The 24225-nt window shown below is 42.7% G+C and overlaps 1 protein-coding gene across 1 annotated transcript in view; it reads right to left on the reverse strand.

The window, feature by feature from the left end:
* Positions 1–24225, reverse strand: part of NEB (nebulin) — a 127087-nt gene that overhangs the window by 72775 nt on the left and 30087 nt on the right. The window contains exons 31-58 of the mRNA XM_082312871.1: positions 23834–24145; positions 22869–23075; positions 21295–21399; positions 20338–20445; positions 18522–18833; positions 18171–18377; positions 17597–17701; positions 16574–16681; positions 15442–15753; positions 15048–15251; positions 14462–14566; positions 13664–13771; positions 12973–13284; positions 12379–12582; positions 11919–12023; positions 11716–11823; positions 10202–10513; positions 9608–9811; positions 9148–9252; positions 8945–9052; positions 5394–5705; positions 4520–4723; positions 4060–4164; positions 3857–3964; positions 2599–2910; positions 1694–1897; positions 826–930; positions 11–118 (exon numbers count right to left, since the gene is read on the reverse strand). Coding sequence (XP_082168997.1) covers positions 11–118; positions 826–930; positions 1694–1897; positions 2599–2910; positions 3857–3964; positions 4060–4164; positions 4520–4723; positions 5394–5705; positions 8945–9052; positions 9148–9252; positions 9608–9811; positions 10202–10513; positions 11716–11823; positions 11919–12023; positions 12379–12582; positions 12973–13284; positions 13664–13771; positions 14462–14566; positions 15048–15251; positions 15442–15753; positions 16574–16681; positions 17597–17701; positions 18171–18377; positions 18522–18833; positions 20338–20445; positions 21295–21399; positions 22869–23075; positions 23834–24145 — 5109 coding nt within the window. The remainder of the gene's footprint in view (positions 1–10; positions 119–825; positions 931–1693; positions 1898–2598; positions 2911–3856; positions 3965–4059; positions 4165–4519; positions 4724–5393; positions 5706–8944; positions 9053–9147; positions 9253–9607; positions 9812–10201; positions 10514–11715; positions 11824–11918; positions 12024–12378; positions 12583–12972; positions 13285–13663; positions 13772–14461; positions 14567–15047; positions 15252–15441; positions 15754–16573; positions 16682–17596; positions 17702–18170; positions 18378–18521; positions 18834–20337; positions 20446–21294; positions 21400–22868; positions 23076–23833; positions 24146–24225) is intronic.

The raw sequence follows: 24225 nt of genomic DNA on the forward strand, positions 1-24225 counted from the left end.
AGTTTCTTACATCACTGGCAATTTGCCTGGATGCTTTAGCAGCTTGAATGGGGATAGCATCACTTCTCAAATCATAGCCTTTCTTTTTTGCTTCTTCCATGGCCTGTTTGTAGAGTTTCTACGTGAAGAATTAAACAATGGGATTCATGTAAGTAAGTTCCATATATTACATTCTATGCAAAACAAACTGCTTGTAAGTAGAGTAGATTTTAAAAATTGTGTTAAGATCTATTCTAACCCAGTTTTATCTAATTTTCTTAACTCAAAGCCCCAGATCGGTAGCTGATACAAATTCATATCAAAGGAAGATCTTCGCTAAATACATTAGCTAACGATCTTTTCCTTTCAATACTTTAAATAACATAAGATTCTCTACAATTTTAGAGATAAACTGTTCTTCTATACAAGTGGAGTAAAACTTAATTTTAAAGCCACCTCTTATTGATGTGAATTTATTTGCCTAAACTAACATTGAACACGGGGATCACTGCTCTTCAGAACTGTGCTGGAAATTACCTTTTTCTGTTTCCAGTGTTGGAATTAATTTTGTGCCTTCCCAACAGTATGCACACTGGCAGAAATTACTCCCAAAAATTCACTGGAGACACAAAACTTCTCATGGAATTTATTCTCAATAGTGCTCACTGTTGTGTGCATGCGCTACTGCACGAATACGCAAACGACGTGTTTAAAGTCACAATTTTGAGGATAAATATTGGGGGTTACTTAAAGAAACTGATGGTATCATCTATATAAGGTTTATCAGGATAGTGATGATCCAGCCATGAAACAGCCCAGTTACGTCTGGAGAGCTAACACACTCACCACACTGTAGTTTTGCATGTTCTGTTTTGCCAGTGTGATTTCAGGCGTGTCAGGCATTATGTGGATTTGTGTCTTGTCTTTATCCCAGGCCTCGGTATATAAACGCTGCAGGAGAAATAACATATGTTAAAGGGGGAAAAAACGGTGACTACTTGGAGATCTCCTAAAACACAAGAAGAATTACAGATCTGTACTCCACGTCAAAAAAATCCTTATTCCTTATATAGCAATGAGATTTTATATTCACTCCTCTAGATACTTAACGTCCAGGTTAAGAATTAGTAACCCAGAAAGGATTCTGTTAAAAAAAATGTTTAGAAAAAAGGCACAGAATGCTAATCGGACACACAGGGATCTAAACTCTAAGAACAAGGTCTGTTTGAAAGAGGAAGTGATTTTACTGACATAAATAGGATTGAGATCAGGGCCACAGATTCAGAAAAACTCTTACATTTTAAGTACTACATTGAATTGTTTAAAATATGAATATTTCAAAGACTGCCCTAGAACAAGTAGGTTATTAATTACTAGATTACTAAATAAACTTGATAAATTATTAGATTTATTAGACAAATTGCTATATTAAAAATTAGATGAAAGTTAGGTAACACATTACTAGATACACAGTAGAGTATGTGGAAAGCTTCACAACTGATAATTCCAATTTAACTTGGTAACTTGAAAGAGATTATTAAATTAGCACTTGCCGAAAATAAGTTACCTGTTGATTACCAAGAATGTCACTTAGAGTTTTAAAGCCTCACTGTGCTGAAATCTCACAAAACAACCACACATCTGTATTTCTAGTCCTGTCTCCAGGGTTTAGGTGGAGACTGCTGACGTGTTACCTAATTGAATCAAGACTCACCTTATTCATCGTCTCTGCATTCTGCTTCGCTAACACCATCTCTAGAGAATCAGTGACGCTAGTAAACTTGATGGTGTCTGGAGGCTGACGGTACATTTTTTCACTCAAGATCTCTCCCGCCTTCTTGGCTTTTTCAACGTCCAAGGAACCAATTGGGACCCAACCAATGCCTCGTAACCATTCAAGGTCAGACTTGTAGCAGTTCTATTACAAAATACAAAGACAGCTGTCTCATTAATATTGCAGTTAAACATTTCATACATACCATGCAACTAATGCTTACTTTCTGTAAGTTCCCTTCCTCCTAGTTCAATCTGCAAAACAATCTCTGTTAGAAACCTAAATTCAGATCCCTTATCTGTCTCCAAGAGGTATCATTCACCCAAAAACATGTTGGGGAATGGTCAAAGAATAATGGGATTAAAACAAAACCCTGAAAATCAGTATAAACTTTTCCTGTAACATTTGTTCCCAACAAATAAATGGTCACCCACTAAGAACAGCAGGTCTTAATTTAAACCATTTTCTCCAAGAGAGAAAAAAGGAATTCTCTCCACTAAAGCCATGCAACTAATAAAAAAAAGTCATACTAGGCAAATTCCTCTTTATATGCAGTTAATCTGCATATCAAGTATGAAGATTGTCTATTATGAAGGATTATAAGCAGCTAATTCTACTATTCGGCTAACTGATTGGCTGTATATAGACCTTCATAATACTCAACCTTCCTTACGTACAGATTCATTCACTCCTAAAAATCTTATGACCTTGCTTGGAATAGGTAAGTCAAAACACAATATGAAAAAACACTGTACGAGAGAAACAGTTCAAGCAGATTCTGTAGTTCATATTCCAAGGAAATTACACGCACTTTAGAACTCCAACACGTATCAGTGAGTACTCACATCACTCTGTAGATCATAGGCTTTCTTAGCATGGATAACATCATTCTGGTCTGGCAGGCAAGTCCACGCATGTAGAAAGTGCTTGTAATCAATATCACTGACCAACTCCTGACATTTCTTGGCCAACACGATTCCCAGCATGTCCACTGGGCTACTGAAGTGGGTCTTTGTCTTCTCAAAGGCTTTCTTGTACTCTCTGTCACTCTGGATCTTGGCTACATGCATCGACCACATCATCTTCGGATCATCCTCTATGTTACGGGCTCCGATATGGTGCCCAAGCTGCTTGCGATAGCCTTCTTTATACTTGTACTATAGGCAAAAAAAATGTTCAGGGAGTTTTAGTTTAGTTTTCTTTATGTCCCTAGCAGCACCTGTGGCACAACCTCCAGAGAACTTAGTATCTGAAACCACAGAGACTTGAGAGTGAGAAAGTATTCAGCTGATGAACTGCAGTGTACAGCTACAAAAGGATTTCCATAACATTATCTGCCTGATACGACCTTCATATTTTCGAAGAAACTTCCTGGCCAACATATTAAGAGCTACTACTGAGTAACTTAGAGTAAAAAAAAGTCTCCCAACTTACGACAGCAACACGAAAGGCCTGAAGTTCAATTACTATCCCCTACATAAAGAATCAGTTAGTGACCTTCAAGCACGATAGCCAAATAAACTCCTGTTCAATCTGTTCAGGAGATAAAAACTGGAAGAGCATAGAAACAAACCAGGAAGTTTAAACAGAGACACCAAACACATATATGGAATAAATTTTGATATTAATACCTAATAATAATAAAAAATTATTGACTTCTATACTACCTTTATTTTTACACAAAAACTTGGTTTGGGTTTTCTTTCCTCATGTCCAGCTCAGCTGGGTACCTGCAACAGCAGGGGCGTGCAGACTGGCAGTACGGAGGGCAGCACACCACCTCAAAAGTCCAGTCTGTGGCACGACAAGACACTGCCACAAGCCCAGGAAGGACGTTGATTTGGATTACGTCCGCCACCCAGCTCCCACAGTTACTCTCTCCACACCTCTACAAATTCCCTCTCAACACCGCACGCCCATAACACGCAGGGACACCTGCAAGCAGACCCTCCAGAACCAACAGTTTACAGACTTGCTGAATGCTAATGAGAGGCAAGAGCTGTGTTGCCTCCCTTCCGCTAGGGTTGCAAACTCTGGGCTTCAACTGCAAGCACCTGCAAACTGTGTGATTGCGTGTGCCGCCAAGGGCTCCTGCGTACTTACATCACTTGCAATGTCTCTGGAAGCTTTGGCAGACTTGATAGGAATGGCATCTGCCCGCATGTCGTAGCCCTTTTTCTTATCTTCCTCCATCGCAAGCTTGTACAGTTTCTGAAAGAAAAACAAGCATTCCCCTCAAGCAACACTTCTTCCCGCGCCACAGCAGCGGCCAGGGACGCACACTTAACCCCAGACCCAACACCGACCTCACTGAAGTTCGCTTGGTTCTGCTGGGCTAGCAAAATACCAGGTGTATCCGGCATAATGTGAACGCTGGTTTTATCTTTCTCCCAGGCCGATGTGTACGAGCGCTGAAAGAAGGAGTACAGCCTGAAATAAGATCCCGCAAGCACGGGGCAACAAACTCAAAGAGCAAACCAGCTCAACAAACTGAAGCAAGGGGCCTCTACTTTGCACGGACTCAGGAATGCCTTTTCTTGTCCCCAAACTTCCCAACGCTTCACCCTTTTCTTTTCCACACTGCACCCAGTCACTGCTCCAACCACACAACACAGAATTTGGTCTAAAACAAGCAACGCAAATCTCTGATGTGAGACGATGCAATACCCCCCGCCCTTTGCAAAGCTCAGGCCCTGGAAGAAGAGACCTCAAAGTCCTGGGAAATGCACTCATTTCCTTCAGGTTGCAAACACAAGCAAATCTCACTTGGTTCATAATTTCGGAGTTGTGCTTTGCCAGAACCATAGGCATGGAGTCAGGAAGGCTCGTGAACTTGATGGTGTCTGGGTGTTGCCGATACTTCTTCTCGCTCAGGATGAGGCTCGCCCTCTTGTTCTTCTCATCGTCCAGCGAACCACTTGGGGACCAGCCAATGCCCCTCAGCCACAGAAGGTCGGACTTGTACACATTCTGAAAGGACAGGCACAGACACAAAGCACCTCAGCAACCGCCTTACCCCATGCCAACACTCCTCCTGCCAAACGAAGCTCTGCCTATCAAAACACAGTCCCCTGGGTCAACCCCCCAGCCACCACAAAGGGACTCCCATTACGCCCAGCTCCCCGTGCCTGCAACAGCACAAGCAGGTGCCAAGTTATCTTCAAAGCCTCTCTCGCCATCTTCATAATCTCCCTTTGGAAGGACCTGCCCCATTTGGCAATCTCCAGCTGTCAGTAGAACAGGAGGAGCCTTACACCTCATCACCTGATGCTCTTCACACCATTCACCACTGCACACATGGCTTGCCTTTGCCCACTCTTGGTCCTCCAAAAGAAAATATTTGACTCCGTTGCCGCTCCCCTGCCATTCACAACTCCAGCCACCTGCAGCAACACTCCCCGCAAGGTGCTCAAGGCAAGACAGGACTCTTTCTGTCACCATGAAGTACGACCCCACACAAACTTCATCCCCGCCCATTCATGACATCAACTCTCAGCAAGACAGGATGGCCACAACAGAGTCTCAGTCTCACAGAATCAGCCTAGGCTTATTTATGCTCCCCACCTGGACCTTCTCCAACAAAGGAACGGAACACAAGACAGACTTCTGCTTGTCACACACCCAGTAAAGCATAACTTACATCACTCTGAAGGTCATACACTTTCCTGGCTTGTACAACATCGTTCTGGTCCGGCAGGCAGGTCCACCGATGCAGAAAGTGCTTGTAATCAACGTCGCTGACCAACTCCTGGCATTTCTTGGCCAACACAATTCCCAGCATGTCCACTGGGCTACTGAAGTGGGTCTTTGTCTTCTCAAAGGCCTTCTTGTACTCCCTGTCACTCTGGATCTTGGCTACGTGCATTGACCACACCATCTTCGGATCATCCTCTATGTTACGTGCCCCTATGTGGTGCCCAAGCTGCTTGCGGTAGCCTTCTTTGTATTTGTACTGCAGGGTTAAGGAAGCTCAGTAAGTTTCAGACCAGCTCTTCTCCCTTCGGACATTAGTTCCTAGCAGCACCTCTGAACAGGCACTTTGCTCATGGAGCCTGGCAAAATCACCTCGTGAAGAGGCACCTAAGCGCAGCCTATCCCTACCGGGTCCTACACTGCCATCCCACCCCACGCCTACGCTGGGCCACAGGAGGCACACGGAGGCCCAGGCGGCAACTCCAACCAAGCTAGCTCGGGAACCAGCAGCAATGCAGGCCAGCGGACAGGGTCTCCACACAACCTAAGCATCCCCACGGAGAGGCCAGCTCAGCACCTGGGGTGCAAAACTCAGGGAAAACCATGGACAGCTCCAGCAGGCAACCTGGCCCTCCTCCTGCGCAGCCCTGACTGCACTCACAGCCCACAGCAGCTGGCACACTCCACTGCACCAGGCTCTCCTGCACTGGGCTCGGGAGCCTTATTCACCCAGCCCCGTGTGGGTCCTCAGCTGCAGACCTGCAGCCGCTGAGCTTGGGAAGGGACAGGGGCCAACACGACACTTTTTCAGCAATGTGCATGTCAAGAGCTTATGGGTGAAAATTAGAGACCAAGGAAACAAAGGAAACTTTGTGATTGCTGTCTACTACAGGCCACCCGATCAAGGAAAGGCGGTTGAGGAAAAGTTCTTTCTTCAATTGCAGGAAGCATCACAGTCGCAGGCCCTGATCCTGATAGGGGCCTTCAACCACCTGAACATCTGCTGGAAAGCAGCACAGCGAACTGCAAGCAGTCCAGGAAACTACAGGACTGCACTGAGAACAACTTCTTAGTAGAGGTAATGGAGAGCTGACCACAGAAGAGGCACTGCTGGACCTGTTGCTCACTAATGAGGAAGAACTTATCAAAGAGGTCAAGATTGGAAGGAGCCTGGGCTGCAGCAATCACCCCCTGGTAGAATTCTCAATCTTGAGGGGTACTGGACAGGTAAAAAGTAGAGTCAGTATTCTAAATCTCAGAAAGGCAAGCTTTTGGCTGTCTAGGGTGCTAGTGAGTGGGATCCCATGGGAAACTGCCCTTAGAGATAAAGGAGTGAATGAGAGCTGGGAGGTATTTAAAGACTTTTTTCTTAGGGTGCAATAGCTCTCAATCCCAACATGCAGGAAGTCTGTCAGGGAAGGCAGGAGGCCAGCTTGGCTAAGTCAAGACCTCTTAGCCAAACTAAAACACAAAACCAAAATGCACAGGCAGCAGAGGCAGGGATACACATCCTAGGGAGATTATAGGGATATGGCCTGAGAGTGCAGGGAGGGGATCAGGAAAGCCAAGGCACAGTTGGAGCTGAATTTGGCTGGGGATGTAAAAAAGAACAAGAAGGATTTCTTCAGGTACACAGGACAACAAAGGAAGGTGAAAGAAACTGTACCCGCCCTTATGAGCAAAACGGGAGACCTGGCTACAACCGATATGGAGAAGGCTGAGGTACTCAACAACTTCTTTGCTTTGGTCTTCACCTGCAAGTGCTCTAGCCATGCCATCCTTTGGATTCACTGAATCCAAAGCCAGGGACTGGGAGAATGAAGTACTGCCCACTGTAGGAGAAGATCAGGTTTGAGACCGTCTAAGGAACCTGAATGTGCACAAGTCCATGGGACCTGATGAGATGCATCCAAGGGTCCTGAGGGAACTGGCAAATGAAGTTGCTAAGCCACTATCCACCATATTTGAAAAGTCATGGCAGACCAGTGAAGTTCCCAGTGACTGGAAAAGGCGAAACATAACCCCCATGTTTAAAAAGGGAAAAAAGGAAGAGCCAGGGAACTACAGGCTGGTCAGTCTCACCTCTGTGCCTAGCAAGATCATGGAGCAGATCTACCTGGAAACTATGCTAAGGCACATGGAAAACAGAGAGGTGATTGGTGACAGCCAACATGGCTTCACTAAGGGCCTGACAGGTTTGGTGGGCTTTTACAACAGGGTTACAGCATTGGTGGATAAGGGAAGAGCGACTGACATCATCTACTTGGACTTGTGCAAAGCATTTGATACTGTCCCGCACAACATCCTTGGCTCTAAAATGGAGAGACATGGATTTGACAGGCGGACCACTCAGTGGATAAGGAATTGGCTGGATGGTCGCACTTAAAGAGTTGCGGTCAATGGCTCAATGCCTGGGTAGAGACCAGCTATGAGTGGTGTCCCTCAGGGGCCTGTAGTGGGACCAGCACTGTTTAACGTCTTTGTCAGGAACATGGACAGTGGGATTGAATGCACCCTCAGCAAGTATGCTGATGACACCAGGCTGAGTGGTGCAGTCAACACACTGGAAGGTAGGGAAGCCATCCAAAGGGACCTTGACAGGCTTGAGAGGTGGGCCCGTGTGAACCTCATGAAGTTCAACAAGGCCAAGTGTAAGGTCCTGCACCTGGGTCAAGGCAATCCCAAACATGGATACAGGTTGGGTGATGTGTGGACTGAGAGCAGCCCTGCAGAGGACTTGGGGGTATTGGTGGATGATAAAATGAATATGAGCTGGCAATATGCACTTGCAGCCCAGAAAGCCAATCATACCCTGGGCTGCATCAAAAGTAGTGTGGCCAGCAGGTCGAGGGAGGTGATTCTCCCGCTCTACTCCGCTCTCACGAGACCCCACCTGGAGCACTGCATCCAGCTCTGGGGTCCCAAGCATAAGAAAGACAGGGACCTGCTCGAGTGGGTCCAGAGGAGGGCCACAAAGATCATCAGGGTGCTGAGGCACCTCCCCGAGGCTGAGAGACATGCTGAGAGAGTTAGGGTGTTTAGCCTAGAGAAGACAAGGCTCCAGGGAGACCTTACAGCAACCTTCCAGTACTTAAAGGGGCCTACGGGAAAGACAGGGAGGGATTTTTTATTAGGGAGTATAGTGATAGGACAAGGGATAACAGTTTTAAACTGAAAGTGAGTAGATTTAGATTAGATATTAGGAAGAAATTCTTTACTGTGAGGGTGGTGAGACACTGGAACAGGTTGTCAGGTAAGCTATGGATGCCCCCTCCCTGGAAGTGTTCAAGGCCAGGTTGGATGGGGCTTTGAGCAACCTTATCTACTGGGAGGTGTCACTGCCCAGAGCTGGAGGGCTGGAACTAGATGATCTTTAAGGTCCCTTAACACCCAAACCATTCTATGATTCAATGATGATACAACTTTTTCCCCCACCTCTTTCTGAAATGTAAAGTAAGACAGAGGAGAGCATGCCGCCAAGGGCTCCTGCGTACTTACATCACTTGCAATGTCTCTGGAAGCTTTGGCAGACTTGATAGGAATGGCATCTGCCCGCATGTCGTAGCCCTTTTTCTTATCTTCCTCCATCGCATGCTTGTACAGTTTCTGAAAGAAAAACAAGCATTCCCCTCAAGCAACACTTCTTCCCGCGCCACAGCAGCGGCCAGGGACGCACACTTAACCCCAGACCCAACACCGACCTCACTGAAGTTCGCTTGGTTCTGCTGGGCTAGCAAAATACCAGGTGTATCCGGCATAATGTGAACGCTGGTTTTATCTTTCTCCCAGGCCGATGTGTACGAGCGCTGAAAGAAGGAGTACAGCCTGAAATAAGATCCCGCAAGCACGGGGCAACAAACTCAAAGAGCAAAGCAGCTCAACAAACTGAAGCAAGGGGCCTCTACTTTGCACGGACTCAGGAATGCCTTTTCTTGTCCCCAAACTTCCCAACGCTTCACCCTTTTCTTTTCCACACTGCACCCAGTCACTGCTCCAACCACACAACACAGAATTTGGTCTAAAACAAGCAACGCAAATCTCTGATGTGAGACGATGCAATACCCCCCGCCCTTTGCAAAGCTCAGGCCCTGGAAGGAGAGACCTCAAAGTCCTGGGAAATGCACTCATTTCCTTCAGGTTGCAAACACAAGCAAATCTCACTTGGTTCATAATTTCGGAGTTGTGCTTTGCCAGAACCATAGGCATGGAGTCAGGAAGGCTCGTGAACTTGATGGTGTCTGGGTGTTGCCGATACTTCTTCTCGCTCAGGATGAGGCTCGCCCTCTTGTTCTTCTCATCGTCCAGCGAACCACTTGGGGACCAGCCAATGCCCCTCAGCCACAGAAGGTCGGACTTGTACACATTCTGAAAGGACAGGCACGGACACAAAGCACCTCAGCAACCGCCTTACCCCATGCCAACACTCCTCCTGCCAAATGAAGCTCTGCCTATCAAAACACAGTCCCCTGGGTCAACCCCCCAGCCACCACAAAGGGACTCCCATTACGCCCAGCTCCCTGTGCCTGCAACAGCACAAGCAAGTGTCAAGCAATCCTCAAAGCCTTCCCAACACAAACTTCATCCCCGCCCATTCATGACATCAACTCTCAGCAAGACAGGATGGCCACAACAGAGTCTCAGTCTCACAGAATCAGCCTAGGCTTATTTATGCTCCCCACCTGGACCTTCTCCAACAAAGGAACGGAACACAAGACAGACTTCTGCTTGTCACACACCCAGTAAAGCATAACTTACATCACTCTGAAGGTCATACACTTTCCTGGCTTGTACAACATCGTTCTGGTCCGGCAGGCAGGTCCACCGATGCAGAAAGTGCTTGTAATCAACGTCGCTGACCAACTCCTGGCATTTCTTGGCCAACACAATTCCCAGCATGTCCACTGGGCTACTGAAGTGGGTCTTTGTCTTCTCAAAGGCCTTCTTGTACTCCCTGTCACTCTGGATCTTGGCTACGTGCATTGACCACACCATCTTCGGATCATCCTCTATGTTACGTGCCCCTATGTGGTGCCCAAGCTGCTTGCGGTAGCCTTCTTTGTATTTGTACTGCAGGGTTAAGGAAGCTCAGTAAGTTTCAGACCAGCTCTTCTCCCTTCGGACATTAGTTCCTAGCAGCACCTCTGAACAGGCACTTTGCTCATGGAGCCTGGCAAGATCACCTCGTGAAGAGGCGCCTAAGCGCAGCCTATCCCTACCGGGTCCTACACTGCCATCCCACCCCACGCCTACGCTGGGCCACAGGAGGCACACGGAGGCCCAGGCGGCAACTCCAACCAAGCTAGCTCGGGAACCAGCAGCAATGCAGGCCAGCGGACAGGGTCTCCACACAACCTAAGCATCCCCACGGAGAGGCCAGCTCAGCACCTGGGGTGCAAAACTCAGGGAAAACCATGGACAGCTCCAGCAGGCAACCTGGCCCTCCTCCTGCGCAGCCCTGACTGCACTCACTCACAGCCCACAGCAGCTGGCACACTCCACTGCACCAGGCTCTCCCGCACTGGGCTCGGGAGCCTTATTCACCCAGCCCCGTGTGGGTCCTCAGCTGCAGACCTGCAGCCGCTGAGCTTGGGAAGGGACAGGGGCCAACACGACACTTTTTCCTTTGCCTCTTAGTGAAATGTCAAGTAAGACTGAGGAGAGATTGAACTCATCTTGCTACAGTAAGGGAACAAACCTGAACTACAAAACCTCGCATGAGAAAATAAATTCAGGTCCTGCAGAGCTAAGCCCTGAAAAGATACTCTGGGGCACAGTAATTACTGGCCTAGAGCAACTGGACTTGCCCCCAGTCCAGACAAGAAACTATAAATGCCACGGTCATAACACAAAACTTGGTTTGGGTTTTGTTTCCTCATGTCCAGCTCAGCTGGGTACCTGCAACAGCAGGGGCGTGCAGACTGGCAGTACGGAGGGCAGCACACCACCTCAAAAGTCCAGTCTGTGGCACGACAAGACACTGCCACAAGCCCAGGAAGGACGTTGATTTGGATTACGTCCACCACCCAACTCCCACAGTTACTCTCTCCACAACCTCTACAAATTCCCTCTCAACACCACACGCCCATAACACGCAGGGACACCTGCAAGCAGACCCTCCAGAACCAACAGTTTACAGACTTGCTGAATGCTAATGAGAGGCAAGAGCTGTGTTGCCTCCCTTCCGCTAGGGTTGCAAACTCTGGGCTTCAACTGCAAGCACCTGCAAACTGTGCGATTGCGTGTGCCGCCAAGGGCTCCTGCGTACTTACATCACTTGCAATGTCTCTGGAAGCTTTGGCAGACTTGATAGGAATGGCATCTGCCCGCATGTCGTAGCCCTTTTTCTTATCTTCCTCCATCGCATGCTTGTACAGTTTCTGAAAGAAAAACAAGCATTCCCCTCAAGCAACACTTCTTCCCGCGCCACAGCAGCGGCCAGGGACGCACACTTAACCCCAGCCCCAACACCGACCTCACTGAAGTTCGCTTGGTTCTGCTGGGCTAGCAAAATACCAGGTGTATCCGGCATAATGTGAACGCTGGTTTTATCTTTCTCCCAGGCCGATGTGTACGAGCGCTGAAACAAGGAGTACAGCCTGAAATAAGATCCCGCAAGCACGGGGCAACAAACTCAAAGAGCAAAGCAGCTCAACAAACTGAAGCAAGGGGCCTCTACTTTGCACGGACTCAGGAATGCCTTTTCTTGTCCCCAAACTTCCCAACGCTTCACCCTTTTCTTTTCCACACTGCACCCAGTCACTGCTCCAACCACACAACACAGAATTTGGTCTAAAACAAGCAACGCAAATCTCTGATGCGAGACGATGCAATACCCCCCGCCCTTTGCAAAGCTCAGGCCCTGGAAGAAGAGACCTCAAAGTCCTGGGAAATGCACTCATTTCCTTCAGGTTGCAAACACAAGCAAATCTCACTTGGTTCATAATTTCGGAGTTGTGCTTTGCCAGAACCATAGGCATGGAGTCAGGAAGGCTCGTGAACTTGATGGTGTCTGGGTGTTGCCGATACTTCTTCTCGCTCAGGATGAGGCTCGCCCTCTTGTTCTTCTCATCGTCCAGCGAACCACTTGGGGACCAGCCAATGCCCCTCAGCCACAGAAGGTCGGACTTGTACACATTCTGAAAGGACAGGCACGGACACAAAGCACCTCAGCAACCGCCTTACCCCATGCCAACACTCCTCCTGCCAAATGAAGCTCTGCCTATCAAAACACAGTCCCCTGGGTCAACCCCCCAGCCACCACAAAGGGACTCCCATTAAGCCCAGCTCCCAGTGCCTGCAACAGCACAAGCAAGTGTCAAGCAATCCTCAAAGCCTTCCCAACACAAACTTCATCCCCGCCCATTCATGACATCAACTCTCAGCAAGACAGGATGGCCACAACAGAGTCTCAGTCTCACAGAATCAGCCTAGGCTTATTTATGCTCCCCACCTGGACCTTCTCCAACAAAGGAACGGAACACAAGACAGACTTCTGCTTGTCACACACCCAGTAAAGCATAACTTACATCACTCTGAAGGTCATACACTTTCCTGGCTTGTACAACATCGTTCTGGTCCGGCAGGCAGGTCCACCGATGCAGAAAGTGCTTGTAATCAATGTCGCTGACCAACTCCTGGCATTTCTTGGCCAACACGACTCCCAGCATGTCCACTGGGCTACTGAAGTGGGTCTTTGACTTCTCAAAGGCCTTCTTGTACTCCCTGTCACTCTGGATCTTGGCTACGTGCATTGACCACACCATCTTCGGATCATCCTCTATGTTACGCGCCCCTATGTGGTGCCCAAGTTGCTTTCGGTACGCAGTTTTGTATTGGTACTAATTGAATGCAGAAACAACAATTATCACCTCTTTTCAAGCAACAATTTAAATTACTCTGTTAACACAGTGGTTAAAACTTTTGTATGTAATAGAGTTTAATTTTTTTTTTGTCTATTTTTCCAACATTTTTGGTGTTTATATTGCATGTCCAAAGATACTTGCTGATGTTTCCATAGTTATATACTACCTCATTTTAAATTATTGTATTTAACTTAAATAACTTTACACCATGAAGAATTATACAAGCTGTGGGGAGGGCAGCAATATAAGACTGTTAAAATTTTAGACCTCTCCTCCTTTTAAATAAAACCCGTCTTTATCCAAAAGCGTGTACCAGCTCTATGCCCCACTATTATTTTCACTCTGTAAGACTTACTTCACTAGCTATGTCTCTGGATGCCTTTGCTGACTTGAGGGGTATAGCATCAGGAGGAAGATCGTAGCCTTTCCTCTTCAGCTCTTCATATCCTAACTTGTAATGTTTCTGTTAGAGAAGGATTCAAAGTAATTATTGCAAATAAAGCGCTCTAGTGAGTTTTTCAATACTACAACTTTCCTCCCCTGATTGTTGAAAATAAAGTATGAGATTCCACTTTCGAGATCAAAATTTTCTTTTACTTAACACATTAATCTGAATGATTCATAGAGTCTTCTACAGAGGGCAATAGTACAACCCCATGATTCTCTACACCCAGTTTCAATTGCAATTATTTTGATCTTCTTCAGTTCTTATGATAGAGCTGCTAACATTTCTTTACCTTTGCATATTTGTTCTATATTTGTTCCATTATAAGCATGAATTGATGTAAATTACATAATCCTATCTAATTCTAAGAAGGCAATTCAATATAATCAGATATTTTAACAAGAATGACAGGCTTACTAAAAAGTACTGAACACCTATTTACAATGTTAATATGATCAGTAGGGATGAAAAAGAAAACCGCTAACTTGTGTTGAATATTTTCTTAGTATGTTTTATATTCTAGCATCTCCGCTTCCACTTTCTATTTTAGCAATTCCACTTGGGCTTCCCAGTGCATAGCAATTTTCACAGGAAATTGTGTGTGCTTACAGCTGTTAGAATTGCAGAATTATTCTACTGCATTTTAAACTAAAGCCACAATGGGCAATTCCAAATTCCATAAAAGAAACATTGTAGAGACAGACTTACATCACTTGTGTTAATTAAGTTTGATTTAGCCAGCAAAATTTCAGGAGTATCAGGCATGATGTGAACCTGAGTCTTGTCCTTGTCCCAAGCTTCTCTATACAGTATCTGAAAAGAGACACAAACAAAAATACTTTGTCTGATAAAAGGCTCACATGCATAGCAGTAAATTCAGTTTACCTTTTCTCTACAATAGCAAAACAAAGATGTACTATGCAAGCATGAGTGATGTAAACAATGCGAGATATTACAAACAAATAATAAAATGACTTCTTACTGAAATACCACCTTTTTTTCTTTTTTAGATCCATGACATATCAAGGAACCAGCATTATGACAATACATTTACCTACTACATAGTAAAGGGTCTTATTTGCAGTTACTACTGAGTAAGTTCTACAGCATTAAAGACCTTAATCTTCCGAACAAGGTGTAGTACTTCTTGACAACTGAGCAGTAAGGCACTGATCATAAACATCTGATATTTGTATATTTTAAGCACATGTTCTGACATGGAGATCTTTTTAACTGATGCACGCTAATATATTCATTTATTGAATCACATGTTCTCTCTCCAGAGGCAACTTACATCACTTCTATTTTTGGCATTAGATTTTGCTAGAACGATATCCATGGCATCTGGGATACTTGTGAACTTAATAGTATCTGGGTGCTGCCGGTACTTCTTTTCACTCAGTATTTCAGAAGCTTTCTTGTTCTTTTCAGATTCCAGAGATCCCAAAGGACTCCATCCAAGGCCTCTGAGCCATTGTAGATCTGACTTATACAGATTCTGTTAAAGAAAAAAATCAAACCCATAGTAGATTATTTCCCTGTTCATTTATTAAACCATATTAAAAGATTAACTGGCATTTTAGCTTCGATCTGATCTATACTGACATCAAAAGAGAGTTATTAAAGATACTTTTCAATAAGCAGTAAATATCTTACAACAAAATAAATTAAATCCAGAGGAAGCTTACATCACTCTGTAGTTCGTAGACCCTCTTTGCCTGGGTGACATCATTCTGGTCTGGCAGACAAGTCCAGCGGTGTAGCATCTGTTTGTAGTCTATATCACTAACCAGTTCCTGACATTTCTTAGCCAGAAGGAAGCCTAACATATCCACGGGCATATTAAACTTTGTCTTCCACTTTTCAAAATCTTTCTTGTACTCCCTCTCACTCTGCATCTTAGCTACTTGCATAGACCACATCATCTTAGGATCATCTTGTAAGCTGCGGAATCCAATGTGATGTCCCTGCTGCTTGCGGTAACCTTCTTTGTACTTGTACTGAAATTATAAAGGTTGCATTATTGAAATTACAGTGAGAAACAGGCAATGGTAAAATATATAAGCGAAATATCAATATATTCACTCTGTTCAATGTTTCTCATTACCAATGAAGTGAGCAACTTGTTACGGCACCTCATGTTAAGGTTTAGTAGCCCCTTGATTAATGGGCATCACTTGGTGTCAGTGAAGGCTCTCCCTGGGAATGAACAGAGTCCCTGGAGAGGAAGAGTGCATGGCTACAAGAGTGGTCTCCTGTGCCATCTGAGTTATACAGTCATACTGTTCAGAACTCCCAAAGGCTGACACACCCAAATATTTTGATGACGAAAATAATCAGCAATGAAAAATGCAGATGCTTAAGCATTGGAAACATTTCCTAATGATTAATAAAATCTCTTCCATACACGTGGAGCTATATTCATACCAAGTGATGATAACAGCAATACATGCGTCACCACGTCTATTTCAGAGCTGTAAAGAGGGTTTCTCAGTATAGGCACTGGGATCAGCTAATTGGACCAAATTTGCTGCTGCTCTGAAAATGTAACATCCAAAAGAGCAGACAACTCCTGACTTTGTATGACTAGCCACTTCATGGATGGACCACAATCTTTGGAATTGTCAAGATGCCAGAGCAACGCTTCTTAAATGGTTTTCTTCAATGACAAGAACAGATCAGGAAAGAGTCTTGTCAGCAATTGTGCTTTTTACTCTAAGCCACACCTCAGCGGAGAGGTGTATCTGGATCTAGCGTGACTCTGTAGGTTACAGCAGCTAGATAAAGTGCATGTCATACTGAATTAGAAATGTTGCTTACATCACTTGCAATGTCCCTTGAAGCTTTGGCAGCTTTCACTGAAATGGCTTCAGGTGTGAGGTCATAGCCTTTCTTTATCATTTCCTCCCAGCCAAGCTTGTACAGTTTCTAAAATTGAAAACAATATTAATTAAAAAGTCTTAGTAATACATATGTCACCCTCTATTTAGATATGCTAATGATCCATATTATCACGTTCTGGTCACCTCACAGGCTTCAGTTACAAGAGAAGGGCTACTAGAATGAAACTGAGAAATAGGAAACTAATAAGCAAGGAACACAGGTCTTCCAAGTCTTAGGCTAGCGATTAAATAGTTTTTCTTTACTGCAGCAGCTTCCTACTATAGCTTATCTTGGTGATTTCAAACATATCTGGGGAATTTGAAAAATATACAACAGGGATAACTGAAAACTTTTCAACTGGCTTAACAAAAGTTTAATTAATAAGGCTGTAATGTAGCCATTTAATAGTCAATTCAGTTTGTGCACAGTTGATTTTAAGTACTGCACTTGCAAGTCAAAGATTTGCTGCTGAGCAATCATGCAAAGCAAAACCTCAGTATTTTATACTGGCACAATTGTCATATTTGAAAGCTGACAGAAAAGTTACAATCACTGCATGTATTTCTTTTCCCATATGCTAAGTTATATATATGTTATATATATGAGTTATAAACCCAATGAACTTGTAATTTTATAGGAAGGAATTTTTAACACGATTGATTTCTATGGCAAGCACAGAGTATGGACTATGCATATCTAGATTTCAAAAAGAGGACTTATATTTTCCATACATTATAATGTAATTTAGGCTGTTACTTTGCTAGCCTGAAGATGGTACTTACTTATTGCTACCCTGAAAATATTACTCACATAAAAATTCTTGCCTCTGTTCTAAATCCCCCATTCTGTTTCTTCTAACTTATACAAATTAATTACTTATTTTGAAATGGGAGGCACCTTTAAATTTGAAGAAAGTAGATATTAATTCAAAATGTAATAGGAAGTATTAAAAAACTCTACCTGACTGTAGTTCGCCTTGTTCTGTTTTGCCTGTAGAATATCTGGTGTATCTGGCATCACATGAACCTGAGTTTTATCCTTCTCCCAAGCTTGAGTATAAGCATGCTATTGAAAAAAGTAACATCAGATGTGTTAATATAAATGACGAAGGATGGCTTTCACATCTCCATTTGCACACTTTGGATACGGATGGGTAAAAAGATGAGAGTGCTGACTTAGATTTATTTTACTATGTAATGACCTAATCCAGGATCCGGTGAATTAGGATCCAGACTTGCTTCTAGTGCAGTCTAACTATCAAGATTTTCAGGGCCAGTAATTTCTATACAAGAATGAGAAGAATAGCGGTTGGAGAGGTAGCAATGAGAAAAATGAGAAGATTTATTTAACCAATGCTATTTATCAGTAACTTGAGTGTTTCATTAAGAAAAAAATTGAAAAAAGAGGAACCTGTAGGTGACAGTTGTTTTTCCCAGGGGAACACTGCTACATAAAGGTGGTGACAGACTTATAGACTGCTCATGGAAATGGATTATATGTGAGTGTCTGCCTAATTTTCCCCATAAATACTCACTTTGTTCATTATATTTGCATTCTGCTTTGCAAGGACCATGTCCATGGCATCATTCTGTTTTGTGAAGGGGAACATGCTGGGGTGCTGGCGGTATTTCCGATCACTTGCAATTTCTGTGGCTTTCTTAGATTTCTCCACATCCAGAGAACCAGCAGGACTCCAACCGATACCCTTGAACCACTCGTTGTAATCCTGCTTGTACTCATTCTGCCAAACAGAACACAAAAGGAAAGTTTACAGTTTACAAATGGCTCAGACAAAATAATTCTCTTGTTTCCAAAACACAGCCATAATGAAAAAACAGGGAGAAAAGTCACAGCTGCGAATGACAGAAGGAAAACAGAAACTTACGTCACTTTGTATCTGATTCATGTTCCTGTACAGTTCTAAACTCATTGCATCTGGTAGAAGCATATACTGGTGGATCAGTCGCTTGTAGTTAGTATTGGTCACACGATCTTGTGCCTCCTTAGCTGCCACGATGCTGAGTGTATCGGCAGGCGTTTGGTAATGTGTCTTGCTCGTCTCATAAGCTTTCTTGTATTCACGATCAGACTGCATCTTAGCCACTTGCATATAATGGACAAGTTTGGGATCATCCTGAAGGCTGCGGAAGCCTACAAGTTTTCCCTTGTCTTGTTCATAACCTAATTTGTATTTATACTGTAAAGAGAACAGAGACTTTAATTCTGCTGCATTTGTTCAATAAGCAATATCTATCTTGTAAGGAAAAAAAAAACCCAAACTTAGATTAAAACCAGATTTTTACATTGTTAAGAAAACATCACAAAGCATTTAGAGGTGGTGGCTCTGTCCACCTACTCTTAGGGTGCACTCTAAAGCAAAACAGATGTCTAGTGTCCCTTTTAAAAGCAGTATATTTAAAACACTTTCTTAATAAATGAAATTTCCTTACAATAGTTTATTCTGCTCCTGCGTAAGGTTCAGTGTAACCTGGCGTTCAATTGTTTTCTAATCTCATTATAAATGACACAATGAAAATATGAAACAAGCTGACAGAAAGCAAAAGGCAAAAAAACACTTAAGATCTGGTTTGCTGAAGGCAGTTCTTTGGAAAAAGTGCACTTTTTATTCTTTTCCCACTGTAGTTTAGAGATATCCATATTAGCTCAAAGATGAACTACCACAAACAGTAGAACCAGGGCACATTAACCCACACAATTCGCTGTTACTATTGCTATCCTGCTTCCAATATTTGGTTTAGGTAACTATTTTTGTAGTAGTCTGCACCATACTCAGAATACTTGAGTTCATACCTAAAGACTAAGAACCAAGAACTAAAAACCAAAGATCTAATCATCAGTTCCATTAGGGTCACTTGTTCAAATGATTAAAACATTCAAGAAACTTCCCAAGACCTTTTGCATTTGTTTGTTTAATAAAACCAATAGTTCAAATTCTTAATCTCCTTCCTCAACCCTGGACAATGAACTACACAGACCAAGTATCAATTCCTTTTTCCTTCACTGCTTACTGCTTGGAGAGAACTCAGAACGGAAGTATCTTCCCCTCAGACTTAGAGCAGTGGCAGAGCAAATTGACTTTGCAGTGCCTGCAACATCCCCTTTGTTGTCAAAAAAAATGGTGGGCTAAACAACATGTCCTTAGGCCCTAACTTCACCCCTCTCTCAGGCTGGATTTGCCCCTGCCACAGCAAATCCCTCATCACTGATACACAAAGGATTTCAGAATGGTCCTGATTCCAGAAGCTTGTATTCTCTGCACCAAGAAATTGAATAGGACTTTCACCGAAGGAATAAAGATAACTGTACCACAGTAGTAAAAATAATTTAAGTCCACATCTGTTCTTTTCAAATATTTCTAAGAATGACCTCTGAACGTTCTGTCTAAACTACCAATATACAATGTACATTTATAAAGTATCCAAGCACCATCACACTGAGGAAGGAACTGCCTTAGTTTTTTTTCTAAGAGTCCCTCATGTATCTCCTTACCTTCCCAATAAAGAAATTGTTCCTTAACCCTGTTAGAAAATGTATTAGAACATGTATCAAATATGTCAGGGTTATTCACAAGTAAGAGAACAAAGAGATTTCATATAATTGGCGTATAAAATTGAATTGTGTCAAGAAATGAATGTTTTACAGTATCTGAAATGGATCATTTTTTTCTTTCAAGAACTTACATCACTAGCAATATCCCTAGAAGCTTTGGCAGCTTTAATAGGGATAGCATCAGCTCTGAGATCATACCCTTTCTTCCTAGATTCTTCAAATGAAAGTCTGTACATTTTCTGTGAAAAGAAAGGAAAGAAATATCCTTTAAAAAAGCAAAACACACCATACTCAAATAAAACTCTGTTATTTTTATATGATAACTTGAAACACAGACTATTCATATGTTTAACGCTCCTTGAACGGTTGTTTAAGGCACTCAGGCACACAGAGAGATGAATACTCCTTCAAAATTAACTCCAATCCTAGTATTCATACATCAATGCAGCTGGACTGCAGTGTAATTAGTAACAATAACCTATAATAAGAATAATAATCTATAGTAACCTATAACAAGCAAGAAATTGCATGTTTCCCACATGCACAAATATTGGTGAAAAGTTACATCTATAAGAATGTCAACTTTAAAAAAAATGAGATAAATACATCTATTTCTGTGCACATTAAAGATGTGCACGCTTACAAACAATACTTTATTTAGCATATGCAGATTTAACAACTGGCTACTGAAAAGCTGTCTATAATATCATCTGTTACTGAAAGAATAGGTTCAATCTGCAAGAAAGAATTTTGCATCCGCTACAAAAGTTTGTGTGTGGGGAAATAAAATAATAAATACAGTAACAAACACGGATAGTACTCAAACTCTACTATTTTGTTAGTAACTTATATTTTAATGACCTACATGAACACTTCATAATCTGACTATAAATACTATGGCTTTTTCTTGGCAACTTTTGGTATGTAATTTTGGGGAAGGAAGCAGAGAAAAGGAAAATTAACAGCTTTTTGTGAAACTACTACAGGTTAGCAAAGTGAGAATTAGGGAGATTTCTGTATGCTGTCATCTCACTTATTCCTAATAAAAAAAATAAGAGCAATGTCATAGTCTTACAAACAGTACTCACATCACTTAAATTAAATGCATTAACTTTTGCTAAAGCAATCTGTGGAATATCTGGTGTGATGTGAACTTTCTTTTTGTCTTCTTCCCATGCTTGTTTGTACTTGTGCTGGAGGGATAAAAAAAAAAAAAAAAGCTTTATTTACAACAGTGCAACTACTAACATGGTAGGAACATTTGTCTTTATTTTAGCACTTAAAAGCAGTGTGAATCAGGAATAGCTCTTATGAAGTTAATTGTGTGAGGCTGAAATAAGAGTGGGAGAAATATCAATCTTGCTAGAGTATTTTACTGCTTGTCCCTTGCCCAGAAGTGTATTCAAGCACATTGACCAGCAGAAAATAGGCTTCAAAATGTACTAGGTCTGGCTGGGATGGAGTCAATCCTCTTCCTAGCATCTCAAACAGTGCTGTGTTTTACATTTGTGACTAAAACAACGCTGATAACACACTAATGTTTTAGCTGTTGCTGCACAGTATCAAGGCCTTCTCTCTTTCGCACTCCGCCCCAGCAGGGAATAGACTGGGTGGTGTGCAAGAGGCTGGGAGGGGACACAAGCAGGCAGATGAACCCAGCTAACCAAAGAGATATTCCCCACCGCGTAACGTCATGCTCTGCAAATGAAAAGGGAGAAGAGGGGGTTTAGGGAGATTAGACATCTGGTGCTTGGGAACCGGCTGGGCATCAGTCTACCGTGGGAGGTGGCGAGTGGTTGCTTTTGCATCACTTGTTTTGGTTTCTTTCTCTCTTCTTCCACTTCTCCTTTGCTTACTAAACATTTTTTATCTGGACCCACAACTTTTCTTGCTTTTACTCTGCCTTTCCTCTTCCCTTATCCCACTGGGGAGGAGGGAAGGAAGTGAGCGAGTGGCTGTGTGGTGCTTAGCTGCCTACCGGGGTTAACCCACAACTAAAAGCCAAGTCAGAAGGTATACAAAAAAAATTGGTAGAGGTGGAAGATTATTAGTTTATCTCCTGCAAAATAAGTATCAGCTGAGAGAGGTAATAGAGCTTTACTTAGGGGAAATAGAGCTAAGGAAAGCACACATAAGATTCTGATGGTCCCTGTAACTACAATGCACATCAACTCTAGACATTTCTAAAGAACACTAGTGGATTACATCAATTCAGCAGGAGAATCAGAAAATAAGTATCTCATGATAAAAGCATTCACATCATGCAGCAATTTCCTATTAATGTAACAGGCATCGGACGAAACACAGTATGCATTTAGAAGTCTAAATCCTGTTTCCGAAAGGGATCACTCCAGTATTTTTAGCCCCTAGATTTAAACTGCTGAAAGTCTACAATCAGTTATCTTGGGTAAACTTTACTAATAAAATGTGACCCCCAGTTCTGTCTTTCTATGTATTTCTTAGAAATATTAGGGTCATGCTTTGCTTTCAAGTATATCAAAGGTCTATTAAGACGAAATACAATTACAGTCAAGCATATTCATTAGCTGCCAAAATGGATGATTTCCAAAGCTATGCATACAATAAGATTGACTATTACATCAGGTATAGTTTGTTTCTTACTTCTACAAACTTAAATGAATTTTGATAAACACTTTCTTACCTCATCCATGATTTTAGCATTATTTAAAGCTAAGACCATGTTCATGGAATCCATAGGAACAGAATACTTCAACTTGTCTGGATGCTGGCGATACTTCTTTTCACTAACAATTTCCATCGCTTTTTTGTTCTTCTCAGCTTCCAGGGAGCCCAGTGGCATCCATCCAACACCCTTCATACTTTCATCATATTCCGCTCTGTATTGATTCTGGAAGCAGAAAGAAAAGAAAATAATCAGGTGCACGAAAAAGTCTGTAAATCACGACACTTCTTTCTGTGTTTAATGACTATTAGATTTTGAATTCACGTACTCTAAAAAGAGGCAAATAGTTCAAGATGCATTCAAGGTTTATTTAGAAACACATTTGTTACAGTGGTGTCTATTGTATTACTCTGCCTTTTATACAGTGTTCAGATCCTCCTTATGATGTATATAGATTGCTTGCATGAGATTACAAGGGTCTTAACCCTTTTGAAGAAGAGGATTATCTTGAACCACTATACTGAGAGAAAAAGAGGCCCTTTTCTCTAGAGGTTAAACATCCCAGAAAATCCGAGAACATAGCTACTGAGCTGGTTTCCCCTTCTTCTGAAAAGATATCTTTATGGAAGTACAAGATAAAACTATTAATGAAAAGTGAAGCTTTTCCTGTCTTAGCCTGCACACAAGTATTGCTCCTGAAGAGCCTCATGGGATACGTAAGCAGTAAATATCCATTTTGCTGTATACATAAAATTACTTATTTCTGAGCCCAAATTCTTTAGCAATAGGTGTAATTTAATATCTCAGAGTCTTAGAAAAATACAATGGCTATCATTGCTGAAGGTCTCAATTCATTTACTACATTTTAGTGTATAACTGAATTAATTTCACTAAGAAAATAGTACTATTTATCTTACGGTTCGCTTTCATCAACTAAACATCATTGTATTCGTAATGCAAAGGTTGAAGAATCTCTCACTTACATCACTTTGTATCTGCATCATGTTTTTGGCTAATTCAAGGCTCATAGCATCAGGCAAAACATTGTAGGTATGGATCAAGTTTTTGTAGTTTGCATTTGTAGCCACTTCCTGTGCTTTCTTGGCTGCCACAACACTGACCATGTCAACTGGAGTATGGAAATTAGTCTTTGCCTTCTCATAGTCTTTTTTGTATTCCCGATCAGATTGCATCTTAGCCACCTGCATGAAGTGCACCAGCTTGGGGTCGTCTTCAAGGCTGCGGAACCCAATATGCTTTCCTTTCTCTTTTTCGTAGGCTAGTTTGTATTTATACTGACAGGAGGAAAGAGAAAGAACAGCAAAAACTTAAATAAAAAAATATGCACTATGAAGCTCAATTTTATCTCTGACAA

Source organism: Platalea leucorodia (assembly GCF_965183815.1).
Source record: "Platalea leucorodia genome assembly, chromosome: 5".
In the NCBI taxonomy this organism is placed as follows: domain Eukaryota; kingdom Metazoa; phylum Chordata; class Aves; order Pelecaniformes; family Threskiornithidae; genus Platalea; species Platalea leucorodia.